We start from the raw sequence: 25,564 nt of genomic DNA, 5'->3' as shown, positions 1-25,564 counted from the left end.
CGGAAAAGACTGGAACATACTGGATATGATATGATGTGCCTCTGATATGATGTGAGGAATGTGGGAAGTCATTTCATGGTGTGCTATCTTATAATATGTTAAGTCTTGAAGATAAATCAGGCATCAGTGCCCAAGATACCTTGTGGTATGTTCTGTGCTGCAGAGAAAAGTACCTTTCTTGGGTAGGAGATGGTAGTGATTTGATCTCCTGTAGCTCAAATTCCCACATCAGGAAACTGACCTACAGACCCAGGATCCTGTTCAGAGGTCTCAAGGACTTCCCCAGAAGAATATTTTGTAGCTGGTAATAAAGACAGTTTCTGATGCTAGCACAGTCTCTTCATTTGTAAAGTGGTGTTATGAATTGTCTGTCTATCCTTTCATAAGAGTTGTTACAAGGAGAAAATTAAAGTCTTCTGAAAGAGCTGCATCAATGTCAGTGGTTTTTATCACTGGAAACAGGACATTTTGTTTAAAAGGACAGATTCTGGGGCCAGATTTCCTGGCTTCAAATCTCAATTTCAGACAGGTTAATCTGTCTTACTTTCCTCATCCTTAAGAAGGGACTATAACAGTACCTACCTCACAGGGTTGCCATGAAGATTAAATGAGTTCATTAATATATATGAACACTTCGTGATTGGCATACAGAAAACACTCTGGAGAAGTTTGTTAGGTCTTAGTGATGGAGTGATCCCAGAGGGTGACTGGGAGGAGGATACCTGGGAAAACTAAAAAATGAATAGATGGTTCTGTGTACGGACCAGGTTGTTGTTGGTGGTTGTAGTCGGTAAGATTATAAGTTTGGTCTTAGACTATTAACATTTGAATGGTCTTTGAGCAATTCAAGTGGAATTACTAAATAGGCAGTTGATAATACAGGTTTGGCACTTACAAGGACAGGTCAGAGGTATTTAGATGATAATTGAAACTATGGACATGTATACAATTGCCTAAGAGTAGAGTTGAGAGTTAAAAAATAAGTATCCCAGGAGCGCCTGGGTGGCTCAGTCGGTTAAGCATCCGACTTCGGCTCAGGTCATGATCTCATGGTTCATGAGTTCGAGCCCCACATCAGGCTCTGTGCTGACAGCTCCGAAGCTTGGAGCCTGCTTCCGATTCTGTGTTTCCCTCTCTCTCTCTCTCTCTGTGCCCCTCCCCTGCTCATGCTCTCTGTCTCTCAAAAATAAACATTAAAAAGAAAAAAGTATCCCTGAGAAACTCCAGCATTTAATGGCTAGTAGGATATGTTGGGTCTTCAAAAGAATATAAGAGGTGTTCCTTAATGAGAGCTGTTTGGGTGGAGGAATGGGAATGATAAACCAGATTGGGAAGGATTGAGATATGAGTGGAAATGAAATGGAGATGACAAGGGTAGACATTTCTTTCAAGAAGTTTGTGAGGGAGAGAAGAGTGATGTTAGGAAGCAAATAGCCAACCTGGGTTATCTATTTTGCTTTCTTAAATCGATTATTTCTCTCTCTCTCTCTCTCTCTCTCTCTCTCCTCCCCCCCTCCCTCCCCCTCCCTGCCCTTAACTCTTTCCCCTCACTCCACCACAAACTTTCATGCACACACACTACTCACACACTTTATAAGACTCATTCACGTGGAGGATGCAGCTTTAACAGCCCCTGGCTAAGGATCTTTTTAACGTTTCAACTGAGGTCTCCAGCTTAGGTTGCAGCTTATGTAGCCAATGTACTATTGCAAGTATAGGATAGTGGAAAGAGCAAATGGTAAGGGCATTATCCTTTTGTTTGTAGATATCCTTAAATGGTGTCCGTGGGCATATTTGCTCATTCTGTGTTTTGATCTATAGGCCAGAGTACAGGGTTTTCATTTAGTTCACTTGAATATTTTGCTAGTTGCTATGCTAGAAGCTTGGAATTGAAAAGGTAAATGTGATACAAATCCTTGAGGAACATATAGTAGTTCATGTATTCCTATCATAAAATAATGAAGATAACCACAGTTTGTTGAAGGCTTAGTATGTGGTAGGCATTTTGGGTAGGGGCTTTGCATATATTCATTTTGTCATTAATTCTTTCCACGACAGTCTTGCAGTTAAGATATTATTTCCTTTAGATGAAATAATTGAAGCTCAGAAATATCGAGTAACTTTCTCATATCCAACTAGACCTATTTATGGAATTTGAACTCAGATCTGTCTGGCTCTAGGCTAGTGCTTATTACATTTCACCACCCTGCTTATTATGTTATATGTATCATTTAAAGATATATTAGGCCCTTTTCAATTGTATATGACAGAAACACTATTCAAACTAGCTAAAGCAAATAGGGAATTTATTGATACTTATAACTGAGGTAGAATAAAGTCTTCAGGTACAGCTAGACCCAGGTCCTTAATTAATGTTATCAGGGCCTTGTCTCTCTACCTTTTAGCTCTGCAGACCTTCCTTTGTTGGCTTTATTTATAAACAGGATTCTCCATGGAACTAAAAGGATAACTATTGACTTCCCCAAGCCAATATTATCCTTAGAGCTTATGAATACAGAGGAAGAAAGCTTTTTTCCACCCCGCTGCGAGTGCCCTGGTTTTGAAATCTGCATCATTGCTTATCATTGGAGCCAAAGGTGCAGAATCAGTCCTACTCAAACCACATAAACAAGGGAGAAGGAATATTTACAATTATGTGTTTATCATGTACAGTATTTCACATGTGATGTTTGATTCATTTAGCAGTCTTAAGGGGTTGAGGCAGTCTAGCTAAAGAATATTGTTCAAAACCAGGACTGCCACTCATTTCTTCGCTTTCACACTCATTCTTTCCTCTGCATCATAAGGTTCAAATGAATGAGTTACAGGCATAATTGTTGCCATACTTCTCACTGCTCACATTTACTATTTAATACAAATAGGTCACAGCTGAGAAGAGTTATAAGTAGCAATGGAATATACTTCCTACATAAAAGTCATGTCCAAAGTTGTTTCTAAGCAAGGGAGAAATTCTAGGCAGGGCATGAGAGGGTGGGGACAGTAAATGAGCAAAAATGATATACAGCAAATATCTTCTTTCAAGGGTGTTAATTTCCTTTTCCTTTTCCTTTGAAGGTGAAGGCTGAAATGTTAGACATGGCAGAAAATGCATTTGATGATGAATACCTGAAATGCACTGACAGAATGGAAGTCAAATATGTTCCCCAGCTGCTCAAGGAGGAAAAAGCAAGCCATGCACTCTTGAAGGCTGTGTGGGAAAATGCAGAAGTGAAGTGGGAAGCCAGGAAGACGCAGATCTTTCTCCCTATGAGTTTTAAAGATAACCATGGAATAGCGCTGATGGCATATGTTTCGGAAGCTCGAGAGCAGACTGCTTTTTACCATATGTTCAATGAAGCTGTGAGGATGGCTGGTCTCTCTCGAAAAGAATATGTCTATGACTTCCAGTTCAAAGCTTTTCATTTTTACCTGACAAAAGCCCTGCAGTTGCTGAGAAGACCTTGTGAGGAAAGTTACAAAAATGTGGTGTATAGTGTAAGCCGGTACACCTCATTTAAATTTGGAGGGCTCAACCAAGCCAGATTGGGCCATTTCACTCTGGCATATTCAGCCAAGCCTCCAGCTCCTGATGACCAACACATTCTGTTAACCATCCACGCGTGCTTTGGAGTTGCCATTGAAAATTTTTTTGATAAAGAAAGTGAAAGAGTTATTTTAATACCTCTGAATGAGATTTTTAACGTGTCACAGGATGGGACCAGCAATAACCTTATCCTTCAAAGCACAAACAAGACCTGCAGCCATTACGAGTGTGCATTTCTAGGTGGTAAGTATCTCTGTTCTCTCTGTGCTTGTCTGGAAGGGAAGGAGTGGGATTCTTAGCCCCAGGGAAAGGTCAGAAAAGAAACTTTAAGGTATTTTAAAAGAGAAATGATGCTGATGGTCTTCAGTCTACCTCCTTTCGTATAATTAGGTTTTTTTTTTTCCCTGAAATGTAATTTTATCAAAAGAATGCATTTCTAGCATTCTAGAAGGTTAAAGAAATAAAATACTGTAGGGCTCCGGTTCTCAATCAGGGGCAGTTTTGCCCTGCTGGGTCATTTGGCAATAACTAGAATTTTTTGATTGTCACGGTTATCCCTAGTTGCTACTAGTAGTATCTGATGGGTAGATGCCAAGGACACTGCTAAACAAAATACACAGAACAGTCCTGCTAACAAAGAAGTACCTGGTCCATAATCCTGCTTGTAAGGCTTACAATGAAAAATAGCAGCTCCCTGCCCCACCACTCCCTGTCCCCAATTTTCACTTCTCAGTGGTATCGATTTTTAATTTTTCAGCCAAAGTTTTTAATAACAGGCTTCAGAATGTTATCTCTTGATTGTTAGATTTTTAGACCTCATCAGTTACATCATCAGTAATTCAGACTCTATTCTGTTCCACCAATCTTAGCATGTTGGGTTTATGGATTCATATTTGCAGTGTGACTGTTGCAGCTGTAGGCCTCAATCCATGTTCAAGACAAAAAGAAAGGGAAGGGATCCGGATGGCAGCTAAATCTGCCTGTTTAATAAGGAAAGTAAAAGCTTTCCCAGAAACTGCTAGTAGATTTCTGATTCTGTATCATTAACCAGAATAGCTACTTGGTAATTTATAACTTGAAGAAAAATGTGGAAAGAAGGTAATTAGCTTTTCCTCTCAAGGGTAGGGAGGCAAGAGAGAAGGGAGTTTGAAATAGCTGTTATAGCAGTAAACCAAACATATGTGATAACCACCATCCTCCTCCTCAGTGTTTGTGTATGTCCCCTTTCCAGGCTTCCACTGTAGTAAAGACTGGTACCTTTTTAAATACCTCTTTTACCCAGAGTTATTAGTTTTTTTGTATCCTTAGTTTTTAATATCCCATCAATAATTCATCCCCAAATCCTTAGAAATATAAATCTCTTCTTTTTTTTGTTATAAAAAATTTTTTTTTAATGTTTATTTTTGAGAGAGAGAGAGCGAGAGAGTGTGAGCAGGGGAGGGGCAGAGAGAGGAAGATACAGAATCCAAAGCAGGCTCTAGGCTCCAAGCTGCCCCAGAGCCAGATGTGGGACTCAAACTCATGAACCATGAGATCATGACTTGAGCTGAAGTCAGACACTTAACTGACTGAGCCACCCAGGTGCCCTGAAATATAAATCTCTTCTTAATATAGCAGACATATCAGACACTCTTATGGGTTTTTTTTTTTTGAATATACTCCTTCTGGATTCTCCCATCAAACTGCTCTGTGATATACTCTTTAGGCCTGCTACTGAATAGTCTAAAATCTCTCCTCACAATTATTGAGACTTTCTTTTGCTTCTTCCCTGTGAGGAGTCCTCTATATCTTAGATTTTTCTCCTCTTTCTTGAATTACTCCTTTGTTTGGCAGGGGTATGGGTTCTCTAAAAGTTTTCTGAGAAAAGGGACATTGAGGGAAATTTTTAAGAGTTTACATGTTTTTAAAGTCTACTTATAGGCTTGAGTAATAGTTTGTGTAGGTTTCTATTTCTGTTTTGGAAATATTTTCCTTGGAATTTTGGAGTTATTCTTCCATTGTCTTCTGGTTTCTGGTGCTGCCGTTAAAAAGTATGAAGCCATTCTAATTACTAAAGCTTTGAATGAGACCTTATTTCTTTTCTCTGGATGGTTTTAGAATGTTTTCTTTATCCCCAGCATTCTGAAATTTAATGATGTTGTGGCTTGGTGTATGTGAGTGAAAGGTTAACAAAACCCTTTCTCCGTTATCCTGTGGGAATGACCTCCTGTTGCTCTTCTCCTCACACTGTTTCTCTGTAATCTGCTGAAGGTTGAATGGCAGCTGTGTAAACATGGAACACTGCGTAAGGGTAAACATAGCCCTTGATTGGTAAAATGCATCTGAGCTGGGAGGGTTGTGAATAAACTATAAATACTTGGGGGAAGCCATAGTTTTGGGCATTCCTGAATGTGGTATGACATACCCAGGTGTTTTTCTTGCTGAGTCCTGAAACTGCACTCATGGACTGGTCTCAGAGATATCATCGTCTTTATGTGGCATGAGGCTACTAAACTAGAATGGTTCCTCTAACCACTTGTATAAATGTGTTTCCTTGTACCTGAGCTATAATTCGGGGATTAAAGAATAGCCTTGGGCAGCTGTGAGGACTTGCGCCAAAGGTATGTATCTGCTGCTGCCCTGCTGCTAAATAGTGTGCAGTGTTCCTTGCCTTCTGTTCTTCTGCCAAACTAAGTAAACAGGTGGGAGGAGAGCCTTTTTGGGTCTTAGCAGTGTGACGGTCTAGCTGAACCCAAAACCAAAACCACTGATGAAGCAGAATGAGTATTGCAGTAGGGCTTCAGAAGTGGGATAGACTTTTAGACTTTGATTCAGTATGTCCAAGGCACTATGAGATAAAAAAGAACAGGTAGGGAAGCGCTGATAAGACATCATGCCAGGGTGGGAGGCTGATCTGCTTTTGATTTAATGGCAGAAACTGTGTGGTCATTGAGGTGCCTGGGGCACAGAATTTAAGGAAGATCCTTATTCTTAGGATCATACACTTGTGCCATCTGCAAACTTGCATGATCCTAAGAGTAAGTGCCTTTTAAATTTTGCACTCATAGGCACCTCCTTTGCCTCACCCTAATCCTGGACCTGAGTTGCAAGTCAGTGAAACTAACTATTCACCTTAAGAGGACAGATGAAGACTAGAGCGAGTAAATTTGCATTGAGGGGAAAAGTACCCATTCCCCTCATCAACCATACAATGGACCTGTCCAAAAACCAAGCCAGTTAGAGCTGATTCATACCAGCTCTTGGGAGCTGATTGTGGGCATACATCTCTTCCCAGTTCCTCATATATCACAGGAGTTTGAAGTTAACCATGGTTGAGAGTTTTACCATGGAAATCAGTGAATGCTACAAATTAGGACCCCACCACCCACCCCAAAACCTGTTCACCTAAACCACATTATAGCCAAGAAACCCATTTGAAGCTAGGCTGACAAAATGATACCACTTTTGGTGTTCCTGATGCATTCAGCCAAATGCCATTTGTGGAGGCATTGGTTACACAGAAGCCCTGGCTGCGTTAGCTATATGCCAAATTAATCACTGATATCTGGTTGATAGACAAAAGATGGGCAGTGGAACCCACAGAGTTGGTTGTGAATTGGATTATAAAGAACAAAATGGGTGGAGCCATTGGGTTGACTAAGAATGAGCCAGGGCTCAGATCTGCATGTGGAAGTGCAATATGAGCTCCTGTGAGGAGGGAAGAGAGGAATATGCATACCACTGTGGGCATCCCCACAAGGTCAGGCAGAGGCTGCACAGCAAGTTAATGTTCAAACCAGCCACAAGGAGAGACATTTGTGGAGGCTCACAGGCACGATTTCTTTGGAGAGCTCTGACAAAGGCCACTGCAAATGATTGTATAGATTTAATGCTAAACTGGAATCTAACCAGCATCCTCTGCTGCTATCTAGAAACAGCTAATGGGATCTCAGGGACAAAAACCTCTCAAAGTAATAATTACAGGTAGGCTGTTTTAGAAAAGGTGAAGGCAGGTATCTGATGGAAGCCTGAGACACCAGAAGGGAGATTTTTCGCTCTTCTGTGAGGACTTCCTGAGCAGCAGCAGGTGCACACTCCCCTCTCTGGTCATGAGAACAGGCTGACACCATTTTTAACCCCTCCTGTCAGCACCAGTGGGCTTCAGAGAGAGGCACAGAAACTAGTGGAGGCTTGAGGTGCTTATACCAAGCCCTTGCCTCCCTGTACTCTGAATGTCTTTTTTTTTTTTTTTTTTAACTGTGGACTTGAGAGCCAGAGCAGCAGTGGGCCCCTACCCCAGAAGACCAGCACAAGTACCAAGTCTACTAACCATAGAATGCTGCAAAGCTTCAGCTCTAGGGGAAATAGGATCTAGCCTTTTTTTTTTTAAGTATTTTTTTTTAATGTTTATTTACTTTCTGAGAGACAGAGTGTGAGCAGGGCAGGAGCAGAGAGAGAGGGAAACACAGAATCTGAAACAGGCTCCAGGCTCTTAGCTGTCAGCACAGAGCCCGATGCGGGGCTCGAGCTCACGAACCGTGAGATCATGACTTGAGCCAAAGTCAGACACTCAACCGACTGAGCCACCCAGGTGCCCAAGGATCTAGCCTTTTTAAACAATCAGATCAAAACACACAGGGTTAAAATTTTCTCCACACTAGACAAGGCCAAACACTCCCACTGTAGGCAAGGAGAAGCACTGCAGAGAACTGACCTCAGGAAAAGAACAGCCAAAACACAACAGTGCACACAGCATATACCAAAAACACTTCCTGAGGTGTATCCTGAAGCCCTGAACAGCCTATGACTTCTTAATACAGCTATTGCTCTCAGGAGCAGGAAACATAACAGGCTTTCCTAACACACACAAGACTGAGATCTAAACAAAATGACAAGCTGCAGGAATTCTTCCCAGTAGAAAGAACAAGAAGAGGTCATGAGCAGGGATCTAATCAAAATAGGTATAAGTAATATGCCTGAACCACAATTTAAAACAGCACTTATAAGGGTACTACCTGGACTTGAGAAAAGTATAGAAGACACCAGGGAGTCCTTTATCATGGAGATCAAAAGACCTAAAAACTAGCCTAAATAAAAAATGCAGTAACCGAGATGCTAAACAGACTGTAATGACCAGGATGGAGAAGCAGAGGAATGAATAACTGATATAGAAGATAAAATAATTGGGGTGCCTGGGTGGGTCAGTCAGTTAAGTGTTGGACTTTGACTCAGGTCATGAACTCAAAGTTCGTGAGTTCAAGCCCTGTATTGGGTTGTCTGCTGTCAGCACAGAGCCCACTTGAGATCTTCTGTCTCTCTGTCTCTTTGCTCCTCCCCTACTCATTCCCTCTTTCTCTCTCTCTCTCTCACAAATAAACATTTAAGAAAAGATAAAATTATGAAAAATGATGAAGCTGAAAAGAAAATGAAAAGAAAATTACTGGATCACGAATGTATACATATGGAACTCATTGTCTCCATAAAGCATTATAACATTTGTATCATAGGAGTCCCAGAAGAAGAGAGGGGGAAAGGGGAAGAAGGTTTATTTGAGCATATTATAGTTGAAAACTTCCCACATCTGAGGAGGGAAACAGACATCCAAATCCAGAAGGCACAGAGAACTCCCATCAAAATCAACAAAGGCAGGCCAACACCAGGACATATCATAGTAAAATTTGCAAAATACGGAGATGAGCAAAGAATCCTGAAAGCAGCAAAGGAAAAGAAATCCCTAACCTACAAGAGAAGACAAAAAAGGTTAGCAACAGATCTCGCCACAGAAACTTGGCAAGCCAGAAGGGAGTGGCATGATATATTCAATATGCTGACTGGGAAAAATATGAAGCCAAGAATCCTTTATCCAGCAAGGCTGTCATTCAGAATAGAAGGAGAGATAAAGAGTTTCTCAGACAAACAAAAACTAAAGGAGTTCATGACCACTAAACCAGCCCTGCAATAAATAGTAAAGAGGACTCATTGAATAGGATAGAAAGGCCAAAAGCAACAAAGACTAGAAAGGAACAGAGAAAATCTCCAGAAACCCTGATTTTAGAGGTAGTACAGTGGCACTAAATTCTTAACTAATAATCACTCTGAATGTAAATGCACTAAGTGCTCCAATCAAAAGACATAGGGTATCAGATTGCATAAAAATATTAAGACCCTCAATATGCTGCCTATGAGAGACTCATTTTAGAACTAAAGACACAGCCAGATTGAAAGTGAGGAGTTGAGAACCATTTCTAATGCTAATAGATGTCAAAAAGGCCAGAGGAGCCATAGTTACATCAGACCAATTAGATTTTAAACCAAGGACTCTAAAAAGAGACGAAAAAGGGCACCATATCATAATAAAGGGGTCTATCCAACAAAAAGAGCTAACAATTATAAATACATATGCCCCAAACTTGAAACACCCAAATATAGAAATCAATCAAAACATAAACTCATTGATAAAAATACCATAATAGTAGGGGACTTCAACACCCAACTTACAGTAGTGGACAGATCATCTAAGCAGAAAATCAACAAGGAAACGATGGCTTTGACCGACACATTGGACCAGATGGACTTAATATATATTCAGAACATTTTATCCTAAAGCAGCAGAATACACATTCTTCTTGAGTGAACATGAAACATTCTCCAGAGTAGATCACATAGTGGGACACAAATCAACCCTCAACAAGTACAAAAAGATCAAGATCATGACATGCGTATATTCAGACCACAATGCTATAAACTCAAAATCAACCACAAGAAAAAATTTGGAAGAACCGCAAATAGCTTGGAGATTAAAGAACATCCTATTAAAGAATGAATGGGATAACCAAGAAATTAAAGAAGAAATTAAAAAGTACATGGAAGCTAATGAAAATGATAACAGCCCAAAACCTCTGGGATGCAGCAAAGGCAGTCATAAGAGGGAAGTATATAGCAATCCAGGCCTTCCTAAAGAAGAAAGAAAGGTCTCAGATACACAACCTAATCTTACACCTTAAAGAGCTGGAAAAAGAAAGCAAGTAAAACCCAAATCCAGAAGAAGATAGGAAATAATAAAGATTAGAGCAGAAATCAATGCTATCGAAATCAAAATAACAGAACAGATCAATGAAACTGGGAGCTGGTTTAAGAATTAACAAAATTGATAAACCCTTAGCCAGTTTGATCAAAAAGAAAAAGGAAAGGACCCAGGGGGTGCCTGGGTGGCTCACTCAGTTAAGTGTCCAACTTCAGCTCAGGGCATGATCTCGCAGTCCATGAACTCAAGCCCCGCGTTGGGCTCTGTGCTGACAACTCAGAGCCTGGAGCCTGCTTCCAATTCTGTGTCTCCCTCCCTCTCTGCCCCTCTCCCCCCTCAAATAAACATTAAAAAATATATATATTTTTCAAGAAAAAGGAAAGGACCCAAATAAATCAAGAATGAAAAGAGGACAGATCACAACTAACACTGAAGAAATAAAAACATTAATAAGAGATTATTATGAGCAATTATATGTCAATAAATTGGGCAATCTGGAAGAAATGGACAAATTCCTAGAAACATATAAACTACCGAAACACTTGTTGAGATGAGCACAGAATGTTATATGTAGGGGATGAATCACTGGATTCTACTCCTGAAATCATTTTTGCACTATATACTAACTTGGATGTACATACATATATATATATATATATATATATATATATATATATATATATATGTATATATATGTGTGTATGTGTATGTATATATATATGTGTGTGTATGTATATATGTGTATATTATATTTAAATCAGTAACAAATACAAAGAAACTCATTGACAATAATACAATAAGTGTAAGGGACTTTAATACCCCCTACTATGGGTGTTATAGACAGATCGTCTAAGCAGAAAATCAGCAAGGAAACAATGGCTTTGAATGACACAGTGGACTAAGATGGGCTTAACAGAGATTCAGAACATTTCATTCTAAAGCAGCAGAATACACATTCTTTTTGAGTGTATATGGAACATTCTCCAGAGTAGATCACATTCTGGGTCACAAATCAGGGCTCAACTAGTACAAAAAGATTGAGATCATACCATACATATTTTCAGACCACAGTGCTATGAAACTTGAAGTCAACCACAAGGAAAAATTCTGGAAAGACCACAAATAGATGGAGGTTAAAGAACATCCAACTGGAGAATGAATGGGTTAACCAGGAAATTAAATAAGAAATTTAAAAAGTACATGGAAGCAAATGAAAATTAAAACATGACAGTCCAAAACCTTTGGGATGCAACAAAGGTGATCCTAAGAGGGAAGTATATAGCAATACAGGCCTACATCAAGAAACAAGAAAAGTCAAAAAAAAACCAAAACAAAACAACCTAACCCTACACTTAAAGGAGCTAGAAAAGGAACAGCAAATTAAAGCCTAGAAAAGCCATCAGATGGGAAATAATAAAGATAAAAAAATGATATAGAAAAAAATCCCAGTAGAACAGATGAATGAAACTAAGAGCTGGGTCTTCGAAAGAATTAATAAAATTGGTAAATTCCTAGCCAGACTTATCAAAAAGGAGAGAGAAAGGACCCAAATAGATAAAATCACAAATAAAAGAGGAGAGATCACAACTAACACTATAGAAATACAAACAATTAGAATGTTATGAAAAATTACATGCCAACAAATTGGGCATTCTGGAGGAAATGGAGAAGTTCCTAAATATACAAACTACCAAAACTGAAACAGGAAGAATAGGAAATTTGAACAGACCCATAACCAGCAAAGAAGGTATATCAGTAATCAAAAGGCTCCCAACAAACAAGAATCCAGGACCAGATGACTTCCCAGGGGAATTACACCAGACACTTGAAGAAGAGTTAATACCTCTTCTTCTCAAACTATTCCAAAAAAATATAAATGGAAGTAAAACTTCAAAACTCATTCTATGAGGCCACATTTACCTTGATTTCAAAATGAGACCAGAACCCCACTAAAGCAGAATTACAGGGAATTCATCCCTGATAAACCTGTATGAAAAAATTCTCAACAAGATACTAGCAAATCGAGTCCAACAACACATTAAAAGAACCATTCACCACAGTCAAGTGGGATTTATTCCTGGGCTGCAGGGGTGGTTCAAGTATCCACAAATCAAACAATGTGATACACCACATTAATAAAAGGTAAGAAACACATTATCTTCTCAATAGATGCAGAAAAAGCATTTGACAAAATACAGTGTCCATATTTGATAAAAACTCTGAAGAAAGTAGGGAGAGATGGAATGTACCTCAACATCATGAAAGCCATATTGAAAAGACCCACAGCTAATATTATCCTCAATGAGGAAAACCTGAGAGCTTTTTCTCTAAGCCCCATAGTAAGACAGGGATGTCCACTCTCACTCCTGTTATTTAATATCATACTGGAAGTCCCAGCCTTAGCAATCAGACAACAGGAAGAAAGAAAAGGCATCCAAATTAGCAAGTAAGAAGTCAAACTTTGATTTTTCACAATGACATGATATTCTTATGTAGAAAACACGAAAGACCCTACCAAAAAACTGCTAGAACTGATACACGAATTCAGCAAAGTTGCAGAATATGATATCAACGTACATAAATCTGTTGCATTTCTGTCCACCAATAATGAAGCAGCACAAAGGGAAATCAAGTAATCAGTCCCATTCACAATTGTACAGAAAACCATATGATACCTAGGAATAAACCTAACCAAAGAGGTAAAAGATCTGTACTCTGAAAACTAGAGAGCTTATGAAAGAAATTGAAGATGACAAAATAGAAATGGAAAACATTTCATGATCATGAATTAGAAGAACAGATATTGTTAAAATGTCTATACTACCCAAAGCAATCTACACATTTAATGCAACCCCTATCACAATACCACCAGCATGTTTCACAGGGCTAGAACAAATCGTAAAATTTGTAGGAGCCAGAAAATACCCTTAGAGTCCAAAGCATTCTTGAAAAAGCAAAGCAAAGCTGGAGGCATAACAATTTCAGACTTCAAGCTGTATTACAAAGCTATAGGTCATCAAGACAGTATGGGATAGGCACAAAAATATACACATGGATCAGTGGAACAAAATAGAAAACCTGGAAATGGACCCATAACTATATAGTCAACTAATCTTTGACAAAGCTGGAAGGACTATCCACTGGAAATAAGACTGACTCTTCAACAAGTGGTGTTGGGAAAATTGGACAGCAACATGCAGAAGAATGAAAATGGACAACTTTCTTACACCATACACAAAAATAAAAATGGATAAAAGACCTAAGTATGAGACAAATCAAAATCCTAGAGGAGAACACAGGCATCAACCTCTTTGACCTTGGCCACAGCAACTTCTTACTAGACACATCTCTAGAGGCAAGGGAAACAAAAACAAAAATGAACTATTGGGATTTCATTAAGTAAAAAACCTTCTGCACAATGAAGGAAAGAACAAAACTGAAATACTACTTACAGAATGGAAGAGGATATTTGCAAATGACATATCTGATAAAGGATTAGTATCCAAAATCTGTGAAGAACTTATCAAACTCAACACCCCAAAGATAATCCAGTTAAGAAATGGGCAGAAGACATGAACAGGCATTTTCCCAAAGAAGACATTCAGGTAGCTAACAGACACATGAAAAGATGCTCAACTTCACTCATCATCAGAGAAATACAAGTCAAAACCACAATGAGATCCCACCTCACACCTGTCATAATGGATAAAATTAACACAGGAAACAACAGACGTTGGTGAGAATGCGGAGAAAGGGGAACCCTCTTAACACTGTGGGAATGCAAACTAGTGCAGCCACTCTGGAAAGCAGTATGGAGGTTCCTCAAGAAGTTAAAAATAGAACTACCTTATGACCCAGCAGTTGTGTTACTATGCATTACCTAAAAGATACAAAAATAGTGATTTGAAGGGGCACATGCACCCTGATGTTTATAACAGCATTATCAACAATAGCTAAATTATGGAAAGAGCCCAAATGTCCATCACCTGATGAATGGAGAAAGAAGATGTGGGGTGTGTGTGTGTGTGTGTGTATACACACACATATAATAGAACATTACCTATCAAAAAGAATGAAATCTTCCCATTTGCAATTACATGGATTGAGCTAGAGAGTCTTCTGCTAAGTGAAATAAGTCAATCAGGGAAAGAAAGAAATACCATATGATTTCACTTGTATGTGGCATTTAAGAAACAAAACAGATGAACATAGGGGAAGGGGGAAAGAAAGGGAGGCAAACCATAAGAGACTCTCAACTATAAAGAACAAACTGAGGGTGGGCTGGTGACAGAGGGTACTTTTTGTGAAGAGCACTGGGTGTTATGTGTAAGTGATGAATCGCTAGACTCTACTCCTGAAACCAGTATTATACTACATATTAACTTACCAGAATTTAAATGAAAACTTGAAACAAGAAAATAAGTAAAATAAAAAATAAAAACAGAAATGTGTATAAACTAGTTTGAGCTAAGGAAAAAGAATAAGGTAGGCTCTTTTTTAAGTTTTTTTGTTTTGTTTTTTAATTTTAATGTTTATTCACTTTTTGAGAGAGAGAGAGAGAGAGCGCACATGCGCGTGGGTGGGGGAGGGGCAGAGAGAGAGGGAGACACAGAATCCAAAGCAGGCCCCAGGCTCAGAGCCGTTGGCACAGAGCCCAACGCGGGGCTCGAACTCGGAATGGCGAGACCATGACCTGAGCCAAAGCCGGACACCCAACTGACTGAGCCACCCAGGTGCCCCTTAAGGTTTTTTTTAATGTTTATTTATTTTTGGGGGGGTGGGGGGCAGAGTCAGAGTGTGAGCAGGGGAGGGGCAGAGAGAGAGGGAGACGGAATCTGAAGCAGGCTCCAGGCTTTGAGCTGTCAGCACAGAGCCTGACATGGGGCTCAAACTCATGAACTGTGAGATCATGATCTGAGCCGAAGTCGGATACTTAGGTGACTGAGCCACCTAGGCGCCCCAAAGCTAGGCTTTTTGGATAATAAGCAGGGATTTTAAAAACTCAAGCCAGACAGATATAATCAGAACCTTGTTCCAATGTCACTGAATATAACTCTGGATGAAAAAAATGTATTTCTAGAAGGGATAAAAAATTATACTAAATTTAGTTCTAATATAGTTCTCTGTTAATGGTTTTAAACTTGTGTATGATTTCCAAGGTAAAAATTTATTGTGGGCCTTACAAAAACTAGTTATCCCCCCTCCACCCAAAAATAGGTCAGTTGGTTATGAATTGGAGAAAACATTGGTGTAGTACAATTTTCTGGTGGTCAAAAGTACTAATTTTGGTTTTACTCAAAGATTGTATGAGTGAACTGTGGGGTAAATGGGAACAAAATCCTTACTCCTTTCTCATGGGGAAATTACTGCAGGCTAACCTTCTGTACCGTTTTCCTAGAAAACTTGATAAAGGTAGAATGTGAATGTGAATGGTACAATCATGCTACATTTCTTACTTTTAAAAATGACCCATTGGAAAATTGTACCTGGATTGAGAAAACTATAGATGAATTATGATACCTGGTAGAAAACCATAGCTTTGGGATTCCCTGTGTCTTATAGTGCAAATATAAGATTTACTGGAAGGAAACTTTGAGAAATAGTACAATATACATCATACTCTGATCTCTCATTGTTTTACTGAACAGGCTAGGCATAGATCATCTGGCATTTTGGCCAGTGTTTCTATAGAGAGGGTCAAGATTGTATATATGTAAATATATAGTAGAGTCATGGGGGCAGGGAATATATTAAGGTTCTGTAGCTGGAAAAGTAACCCTGTTACTTTTACTCCAGAGGAGCCCCTGGATTCCAGTGGCTGGTTTTAGTCTATTTTATTAATCTTACTGAGACCTGTTGAGCCAGTTCTCTGCTAAGCCATCAAAAGAGGGAAGGAAGATAAACCTGTAGGACTGTCCAAATTTAGTTTTCATAAATCCACCTCTAGCCTTTGAGGGCTCATTAAACATAAGTATATTCACTGGTTCTGATTAACACTCCTTTTTAGCCTCCCCTGAGAGGAGGAAAGTTCCAGTAAGTCATAGTCTTTCACAGCCTAATCATGGAAGTAACGTCTCGTCACCTTTGCTGTATTCTGTTTGCTAAAAGCAAGTCTTTAGGCTCAGTCCACATGCAAGAGGAGAGGATTATATAAGGGCGTGAGTACCAGGAGGCAGGATCACTGGGAACCATGTCAGAAGCTGCCTACCATAATCCCATCCCATTACAGTTGGTCACTTCCTCTTGAGGATGATCCAGATTGGCTGTCCTTTTTCCACAATAATCAGTTCCATGGTGACCTCTGTGGCAAAGGAGTCTAGCTACAGAACCACTGGAAGCAAAGTCAACCTCCAGTTTCATGTACTCATGGTTTTGATCTAATCAATATGACCTATTTGTTTGCTGAGGTCATATGAAATATGTATTGATTTACTGAAGTAAAAGCAGGTATTGTGTGACTGTCTATCCATCCACTGAGGTCAGAACAAGCACACCCACACAGAAAGGAGGAGAGTATGCTATTCCTCCAGTTCACCTCATTCTTTAACACCTAATTCCTTGATACTTGGAAAATTAGCTAACAGAGGTTAGCATGGTTTAATGCAACTTATAAATATCTCAAGACAGCCAACCAGTCAGTCTTGTAGAGGTCTTCATTGGAAGGCTAATAGAATTTTTCATTCGAGGTCCTAATCCTTTATAAATGACTTCCTGGGGCGCCTGGGTGGCGCAGTCGGTTAAGCGTCCGACTTCAGCCAGGTCACGATCTTGCGGTCCCTGAGTTCGAGCCCCGCGTCGGGCTCTGGGCTGATGGCTCAGAGCCTGGAGCCTGTTTCCGATTCTGTGTCTCCCTCTCTCTCTGCCCCTCCCCCGTTCATGCTCTGTCTCACTCTGTCCCAAAAATAAATAAACGTTGAAAAAAAAAAATTTATAAATGACTTCCTTACTGTGGTAGATTTGCTTAGAGAGCCAGAATCTATAGTAGATGATGGCCTCACATGCCTGATTTGCTTTGCCAGTCCCCAGGTGCTTTTCTCTAGGTGCATTCACTTCATATAAGCATGTACACATGTAGCATAAAGCTTGAGTTCTTGAGTTGTATTTGATGCATTTGTTTATGTAGAGAGGGACTACATATGGCTTCATCTTTAGTAATCCAGTTCTCAGTGTCTCAGGGACCTGATCATACAGTCTAGAGCATTAGGATTGGCACATGAATGTATATAAAGGTAGATTTTAGTCAGTCCCAGGGCAGTGTACTTCCTGCCAGGATCACCATTTGAAGTTCAGCTACTCGCAAGAGCATCCAAGAAAATGAATAAGTTATTATAATGGATGGATGCAGCACTCCATTGGATGTGCCCAACCTGGGGGAAGGCTGTTTTATTAGAGAACTGTGCTGTCTTTTCAGGTGTGAAGTCTTGTAGCTAAGGTCTCCGTTGAGACAGTAGTTCAGGGTAAAGGAGTACATAAGGCTTTTGTGATGTCTGATGCGGAGGTTCTCAGATTTTCTTGGTTCATGGTGTTCCTAGTGTTGTAATAATTGTTTTGACAGTGTCCATATGCTAAAAGAAATACCTAAAAGGTTCCATTTATAGAGTCAAACAACTCAGTAAGTGTTTATGTTCTAACACCTTAGTAACTGTTTGAAAAAGTAATATACATAAACAGTTTTCTAAAGATTATTTCATTCTTAGCTACAGTAACTTGCTAATCGGATATATATGCCTGTTTAACACTGCACAGTTTGTCAGACTTTGCAATCAGATTAGACACCACTTATTTCCTGATCCACATTGATTTTTCACATATATTTGCTTTTTGTCATAATTGCTGAAAACCCAGCCTTGCAAATATGCCCATCAAACAGAATATTGACATGGGATGACTTTGCAACTGAGTTCCACTTCAAGTTGTAGTTCTTGCTGTGCCTGACAGATACCAAGTACATCTGCGTTTGTCCTGAAATTTTAAAATATCCTTTGGTAGCCCTGTGAATTTGCTATAGCATTCACGGACACCTCCGCCACTGTTTGGAGACTGCAGGTCCCATAGACAGCCACTTGTTTGTGAAAGTGGTCAAGGCCTTAGGAGTCAGGTTTGGCTCTTAATTGGAAGTAAATCTCCATGGACAATGGAACTTCTGGGGTTTTATCTTACTGGTGGAACTTAAATTCAGGGAGAGCCCATCGCATGATAAGATAGTGGGTTGGAGAGACATGACTTTTCTTGCAGTGAGTCAGTCTCAGTCCCAGTAACAGGCAAGCAGTAGCAGCTCCCAAGGGGAAGAAATGCTTATGTGCAGAAACCCAGTGATTAACAAATACTGCCTTAGTCTTGTTGCTGGAAATTCCAATCAGCTCTGAGTTTGGTTACAGACATCTGTAATTTCTGGGGATCTGAAGGAAAAAGGGAACTCTGGAGAGGGCTTTATTTACTGTTGTCTGGACTGTTTCTAAGTCTTCTTACTGTAGAGTTCTCTGCTAAAATGGCAGTTTACAAGGTTTTCTAGTGTGACTGGTAGAAATAGGCACCATTCGTGTTCTCATGGATTCTTTCCCTGGCCTCAGGTAGTTTCCCCATACCCGATCACATAAGTTGATCTGTATTTTGCTCAGTATTCAAAGGAAACCCTTTGAAGATCTCTGGGGTTCTCTCTGTACAGCACCCTCCTCTTTAGTACTCTGTAAAAACCAAATTATCTTTGTATTTTTTTATGGAAAAAATTTAAACTACTTAATGGTTATAGTACCATTCAAGTTTCTATTTATTCTTGAGTTTTAATAAGTTCTGTTTTTCTAGGCATTTGTTCTATATTTCAAATTTATTGGTGTAAATCTAGTCACAGTAATCTTGTGGGGTTTTTTTACACCTATCAAATCTGTGGTTATAGTCCCTTCTTTAATTCTCTACATATTTGTGCTTTCTCCTGTTTATTTCTGCACCAGTCTCCTCTCTTTTAACCCAAAATAGTTTACTTTTTTGCTGTTGAAAAACTAATGGAAAATTAAATTCAGTCAAATAGGGAAGAGAAATGCAGTCTTGAATAAATGGATCTGTGTTAAACATTAAAGAAGATCCATTCTCTATTACTGGAGGTTCTCAAAAATTTTGTGCTTAAAAATCACTTGGGATTTCTTGTTTAAAATGCAGAATACAAGGCATCACCCCCAGAAATTCTGTATCAGTCCGTAGTCCTGGCTAGGGCCCTGGTGTACTTTTTAATAAGCACCCAGATGATTCTTAAGTATGTGATTAGAAGACTACACTTTGAGAAATATACTCTAATGTGTGGTACAGACGAAAGATAAAAGTTTTAAAATCCCCCAGTGTCTAGTCCCCTGGCTGAATCTTTCTATTATACCAATAGCTTTCTTATCCACATCTTCCCTCACCTTTTACCTCACCCTCAACTAAGTCCTCTGAGTAAGGCTTGCACTTACTCATTTCCTGCTAAAGCAGTGTTTTGTATTAGTCTCTAGACTGTTCTTAAAAAATGTCTAGTCTAGGGGCGCCTGGGTAGCTCAGTCTGTTAAGTGTCTGACTCTTGGTTTTGGCTCAGGTCATTATCTCACGGTTTGTGGGTGCGAGTCCCGTGTTGGGCTCTACACTGGCAGTGCAGAGCCTGCTTGGGATTCTCTCTCTCCCTCTCTCTGCCCCTCCCCCGGATGTGTGCACGTGCGCTCTCTCTCTCTCTCCGCCTCTCTCTCAAAATAAATAGATAAACAAAAATTTCAGTCTAGTCAGACACCTGAGGTTAGCCTCAGGGCACCATCCAGATTTGAACAGATCCCTACTATTTCCTTGACCAGTGGAAACTGGACCAAGACACCTAGATTCTTGGTTCAAATCCTACACAAGATGGTACAGGATTTGAGAGCAGATTATGGAAAAGTGCATCTCTCATAGTGAAGCCAGACATCTTGGGGATCCCCCCCCCATTTTAGATGGAGAGATTCATCCTCAGGTAGCTGAATATCCAGATTAGATCAGTGAGTTAGCCAAACATGGAGAAGAGACCATGGGACTCTAGATCCTCATGTGACTTTCTAGGAAGCCCTCTGTATTTCATGGTGGCTCCAAATCTAAACATCCTCTCACTGAAGTTCTTGCCATAACCATAGTTGGGCATATCAGAGTTGTTGCTGCAGCACTGGTGACTTTTTCTAGGGCAGCACCAAGGAGAGGGACTAGGACCTTATAAAGATAACACTAGTAGGTGCCATATTCCTGCTGTCCAAAAACTATAGAATTTTCTTATATATGTAGATCAGTGTTCTGGAACAGACCATAGATTAATGTTTGGGGTAGACCAACTTGTTGCCTTATATGAATGTGAAGGATCTTTCTTTATATATTCAAGGATCTAGAAGACCTGATTGAGATTCTCTTTCTCCAGTGAATAGGAATTGTCATAGTAAAAGGATAGGTTTGCTGTTGAGGACATTTAGTATCTGAAGAGAAGATTAACTGAACAGATGGGTAAATTTTTTCCTAACTTTTGCAGACTAATCATAAAATAGAATCATAAAATGTTAGCCTTGGATGGGTATTTAGAGGTCATTTGAAGCAAATTCCCAGTAAAAGGTACAGCTAAGGAAACTTAATTCCAGAAGCATTAGATGTTTTATCAAAGATCATACTGTTTGGTGGCTGTAATATAAATACAAAAATGTAATTGTTCTGCATTTTGAATCCCACCAAATTATGGATCTGATAGACTAAAGCTGACAAATTAGGTTATCAGTAGCCATAAAACCAATTTGAAATCTTTACTAAGGCAGATTGTGTCTAACAAAGCTGTGTCTTCATATTTCAGGACTAAAAGCTGAAAATTGTATTGAGAACATGGGTAAGATATGCTTTTAAAGTATTATCTTTCTAAGGGGAATTTTATCAGTGTTCCTCTCCCAGGCATGCGGCAGAGCCATCCCACCATATTGTCACACCATCAGCCATCATTTTCTTGAGGCTAAGATGTGCTGCTGCTGCTACCACTGCCACCACCGCCACCACCACCGTGTCAGGTGGAGGGCCCAGGAGCCTCTGCTGCTTACTCTCCACCCCTAGCCATGCCTAGGGCTGTGCTCTCAAACACAGCATTTGCCTTGGGCATGCAGGGACCATGCTACTCTCACCGCAGCCTGTCCATGTAGGAGCTTAAGGACTTCTAAATGCCCCTACATGATTCCTATGCACAGAGCTAGATTCATAGTCTTATATTTTGATATCTTAGGAAATAACATCCGGGAGACTGACAAAGGGAAGAAGTAGAGTGCATTTGGCCTAAGGAGGGAATCGGGGGGGACAGAATGGTAATATGGTTTGTCTGTCTCTGCTTCCTCAGTGAAAAATAAGAGGAGGTAACAAAAATAATCTTTCTCAAATAATCTTTCTCATATTTCTCAAAATAATCTAACCATAGGAAAGATTTGGGAAGAGAAACAGGATTTCTATGAGGAATAGCATTATCAGATAAGCCCAATAGATTTGAACCAAGGTTTCCAGAAAATGCTTTAGGCTAATGCATGCTTTGGGTGGATCCTTTTGAAGATTTCCTTGCTAAAAAGTTTGAGAATAACGGTCTGCTTCTAGCTGTCTTCCTGGCTAGTTTTTCTATGAATTCTTCATGTAATTAAAATAAATCCATATCCATTTGCTTTGAGATTAAAATCTTAAATTTTTCATATTACTGTATTTTTGTAAGCCAACCTAAATCTTTATTATTAACAAGCATTTAAAAATAGAGTGAACCTGACATTTATTTAAATCTGATGATAGTACTTGGGTAATGAAAACGTGTTTGTGTTTCAGAATATTCTCAACCCATCTATATCTACAACCCTGGTAAGTGTGCTCTAATTTTTAAAAATAATCTTTAAATGGATGTTTAATATTTAGCAGCTCTTTCCTGTTAGCAAATTCACTTCTTAGTTGAAGAAAGAGTACTTTGCAGACAGGAAGGGAAGTAACTTGACAGATAAGCGGGGGGGGGGGGGTATCTATTTTGGGGAAACTTACCTTCCTACAAATGAGAGGGGTTGGGTCTTTGGAGATCTGAAGAATATGGAAACGTTCAGGGGAGTAGACCTGAAGAGCTAGTTGCTTTTGACAGGTCTGAAGACCTCTTATGTATAGTTCTGTATTTAGTCATTGAAATTAGCCTGTGTGGCACCACACATCCAGATGAAAGTAGAAAAGCTACTCATTTGCATCTGTCAGAGATGCTGATACTTGTTATCATTTGACTAAAGAATCTAGGTGATTAGATGCTTTTCCTCCCTAAGTTTCCACTTACGGTGATGTGACTCAGATCACTTCTTTGCATTTAAGTTCCTTATTATGTGTTTGGCCCATGTAGCTACAGTATGTTTTTCTTTATTGATGAGAGAACAGCATCTGGCTTTTTCTTAAGTATGCAATTTACTTGATTTTTAGCAGATATTTCCTGTCCTGATGTGAAGCATTTTATGCCCTTGAGGACTTGCTTTGCAACACTTCTTATTGGCCCATTGCAGCCACAAGTTTTACTGGTCATTTCACAGAGATTTCAGCTAACTCTTCAAGATAGACATTTTTCTAGCTCATTGAGATCCCCAAGAGATTTGCTATATGTGATGATTTTTCTTTATAAAGGGGGCCAGAGGAAGGTTCCAATTAGGTACATTTAGACTCTGGCTTACATTTAGTAGCTTTAGTTGACTGGATGTACCAAGTGATTCTTTATGGCTATCATACCTGAAAATAGTTTGTTGTAACTATAGTAATTCTCAGTTATTTTGTTTTATCACTGAAACGAATAAGTTTCTTCTTATAACTTAGGTGAGAAAAACCAGAATCTTGAAGACTCTGGTAAGACATTTTCATAAACTCTGGGGGTTTTCATTTGCAATATGGCTCTCTTAGTGATGGAAACAGGTAAGCATGGCATGGTAAGGAAAAGTCGGAAGAAGGCAGAACCCACTTTAGCATACTCGTTTGGTATATCAGAGCCCTCCTGAGTTACAGATGGACCTTCTTTGTAAAGATGACACAGCAGCTCTCTCTCTTACCTATCTGTCTTATCTCCAAGATGACCCACAGAGCAGTTAGAGACATGACATGAGGAATTAGTTCTAAAGAGCATATTTTCTGCTTTTATATAAGGTTAGCTGTTACATGGGTAGAAGAAGGTATGACTAATTACTCACAAACTCTTGTGACCTAGGGTTAGGGTGTTGGGCAGGAGCATTAAAAAATGGCATTATTCTTTTCTAAATTAAAATGATTTTGTGTATTTATTTCTGCTTCCAGCAATCTGAGTAATAAATGCTGTTAACTATATACATCTGATTGTTTAGTGTATTTCAAAGTACAACTCATTTCCAGGTTTTTGTTTTTGTTGTTTTTTTTTTATAATGATATTACTCAAATGTCCTCAAGGGTGCTGAGACAGGGACCCTCATAAATTAATGATAAGATTATAAATTGGAACTTTTTTGAAGGGCAGTTTGATAGTATGTAGCCTTAAAAATGTCCATGCCTTTTAACCTAGTTTTAACACTTTTAGATATTTGTCCTAAGGAAATATAAAGATTTGTGTGCAAAATGTTTACACTGTGATGGTAGCCAGAATTTATAAATAACCTTAGTGTCCAACAGTGGGGTATTGTTAACTAATATCCATATTATGAAACACTAAACAACTTAAAAATCATGTTTTTGAAAAATATTTAAAGACATGAGAAAGTGCTTATAGTGGCAAGTAAAAATATGATGTAAAACAGTGTACAGACTGTAATGGCAACTTCATTTTAACTGTCAAAAGATACAAACATCCACTTATAAATAAGTACTGGGTATGTAATGTAAAGAATGATGACTAGACTACTACTGCTGTATGGCACGTTTTAAAGTTGTTAAGAAAGTAGATCTTGTCACAAGGGAAAAATTCTTTTTTAAAATAACTACATGAGATGCTTTTTTAAATTCTCCAGTCTTTCTTTTTTTTTAAATTTTTTTTTTCAACGTTTATTTTTTTGGGGACAGGGAGAGACAGAGCATGAACTGGGGAGGGGCAGAGAGAGAGGGAGACACAGAATCGGAAACAGGCTCCAGGCTCTGAGCCATCAGCCCAGAGCCTGACGCGGGGCTCGAACTCACGGACCGCAAGATCCTGACCTGGCTGAAGTCGGACGTTCAACCGACTGCGCCACCCAGGCGCCCCCATTCTTTCTTTTTTTAAATAACTATATGAGATGCTGGATGTTAATTGTAATCATTTCACAATATATATAATTCAAATCATGCTGTACACCTTAAACAGTGCTATCAATTACATCATCAATAAAGTTGGGAAATTAAAAATGTATATGGACATACATTATACATAGCAAAGAAATTGAAAGGAGATATACCAAAAATGTTGGGCATGAGTAGCTCTGAAATCTGGGATTTTGAGTAATTTTTAATAATTTCCTGTGTTTTTCCAAATTATCTGTAATTATAATGTATGTAATCGAGAAGTTTTATTTTTAAGAAATAAATCTAGGTCAGAGTCTTTGGACTGAATCTTAAAAAAATCAACAAGAGCTGAGAGGAAGTTTTGCTTACTCTCAGAGAGCTCCTGGGTCACTAGCCATAGTTGTTCTCACTGTTAAGTCAGACTCCAGGCCCCTGTCCCCTGCCACCTCTCAGAGCTTTTAGTTTTCCACTATAAAAAGCCATATAAATATAAGGTTACATTAATTTTCAAGTTGATTGTATTTTTCACTAAACAATTTCTGCTCTCATCTTTAGGAACAAAAAGCCAGGAGACCACTGTCTTACCTGGTAAGTGATCTTTTTCCGTACCCTCTGAGACTGGCTATAAGTTTAGGAGGTGACATGAGGACTGACTCCTAGGACTAAGGCCATTGTTGGACATGGAAGAGTTTGAGGAATGAGTTAAGCCAGAACAGAGGGACTCCGTTAATTGAATGTTTAATATGTTCCACGCAGTGTACTAAGCACTTTTATGATGTATCTCCTTTAATTAT

The 25,564-nt window shown here is 39.2% G+C and overlaps 1 protein-coding gene across 7 annotated transcripts in view; it reads left to right on the top strand.

Annotated features, from left to right (window-relative positions):
• The window catches only part of ART3 (ADP-ribosyltransferase 3 (inactive)), a 141,625-nt gene that overhangs the window by 110,208 nt on the left and 5,853 nt on the right, over nucleotides 1-25,564 (top strand). For 4 of the 7 annotated variants that reach the window (XM_045473705.1, XM_045473710.1, XM_045473708.1 and 1 more), the window contains exons 3-7: nucleotides 3,076-3,787; nucleotides 21,367-21,399; nucleotides 22,362-22,394; nucleotides 23,370-23,399; nucleotides 25,326-25,358. In XM_045473705.1, coding sequence (XP_045329661.1) covers nucleotides 3,076-3,787; nucleotides 21,367-21,399; nucleotides 22,362-22,394; nucleotides 23,370-23,399; nucleotides 25,326-25,358 — 841 coding nt within the window. The remainder of the gene's footprint in view (nucleotides 1-3,075; nucleotides 3,788-21,366; nucleotides 21,400-22,361; nucleotides 22,395-23,369; nucleotides 23,400-25,325; nucleotides 25,359-25,564) is intronic. The other 3 variants (XM_045473711.1, XM_045473709.1, XM_045473707.1) reach the window with 1 other exon arrangement.

This window comes from Leopardus geoffroyi, chromosome B1 (genome assembly GCF_018350155.1).
Source record: "Leopardus geoffroyi isolate Oge1 chromosome B1, O.geoffroyi_Oge1_pat1.0, whole genome shotgun sequence".
Taxonomy (NCBI): Eukaryota; Metazoa; Chordata; class Mammalia; order Carnivora; family Felidae; genus Leopardus; species Leopardus geoffroyi.
This window is presented reverse-complemented; position numbering and strand designations above follow the sequence as displayed.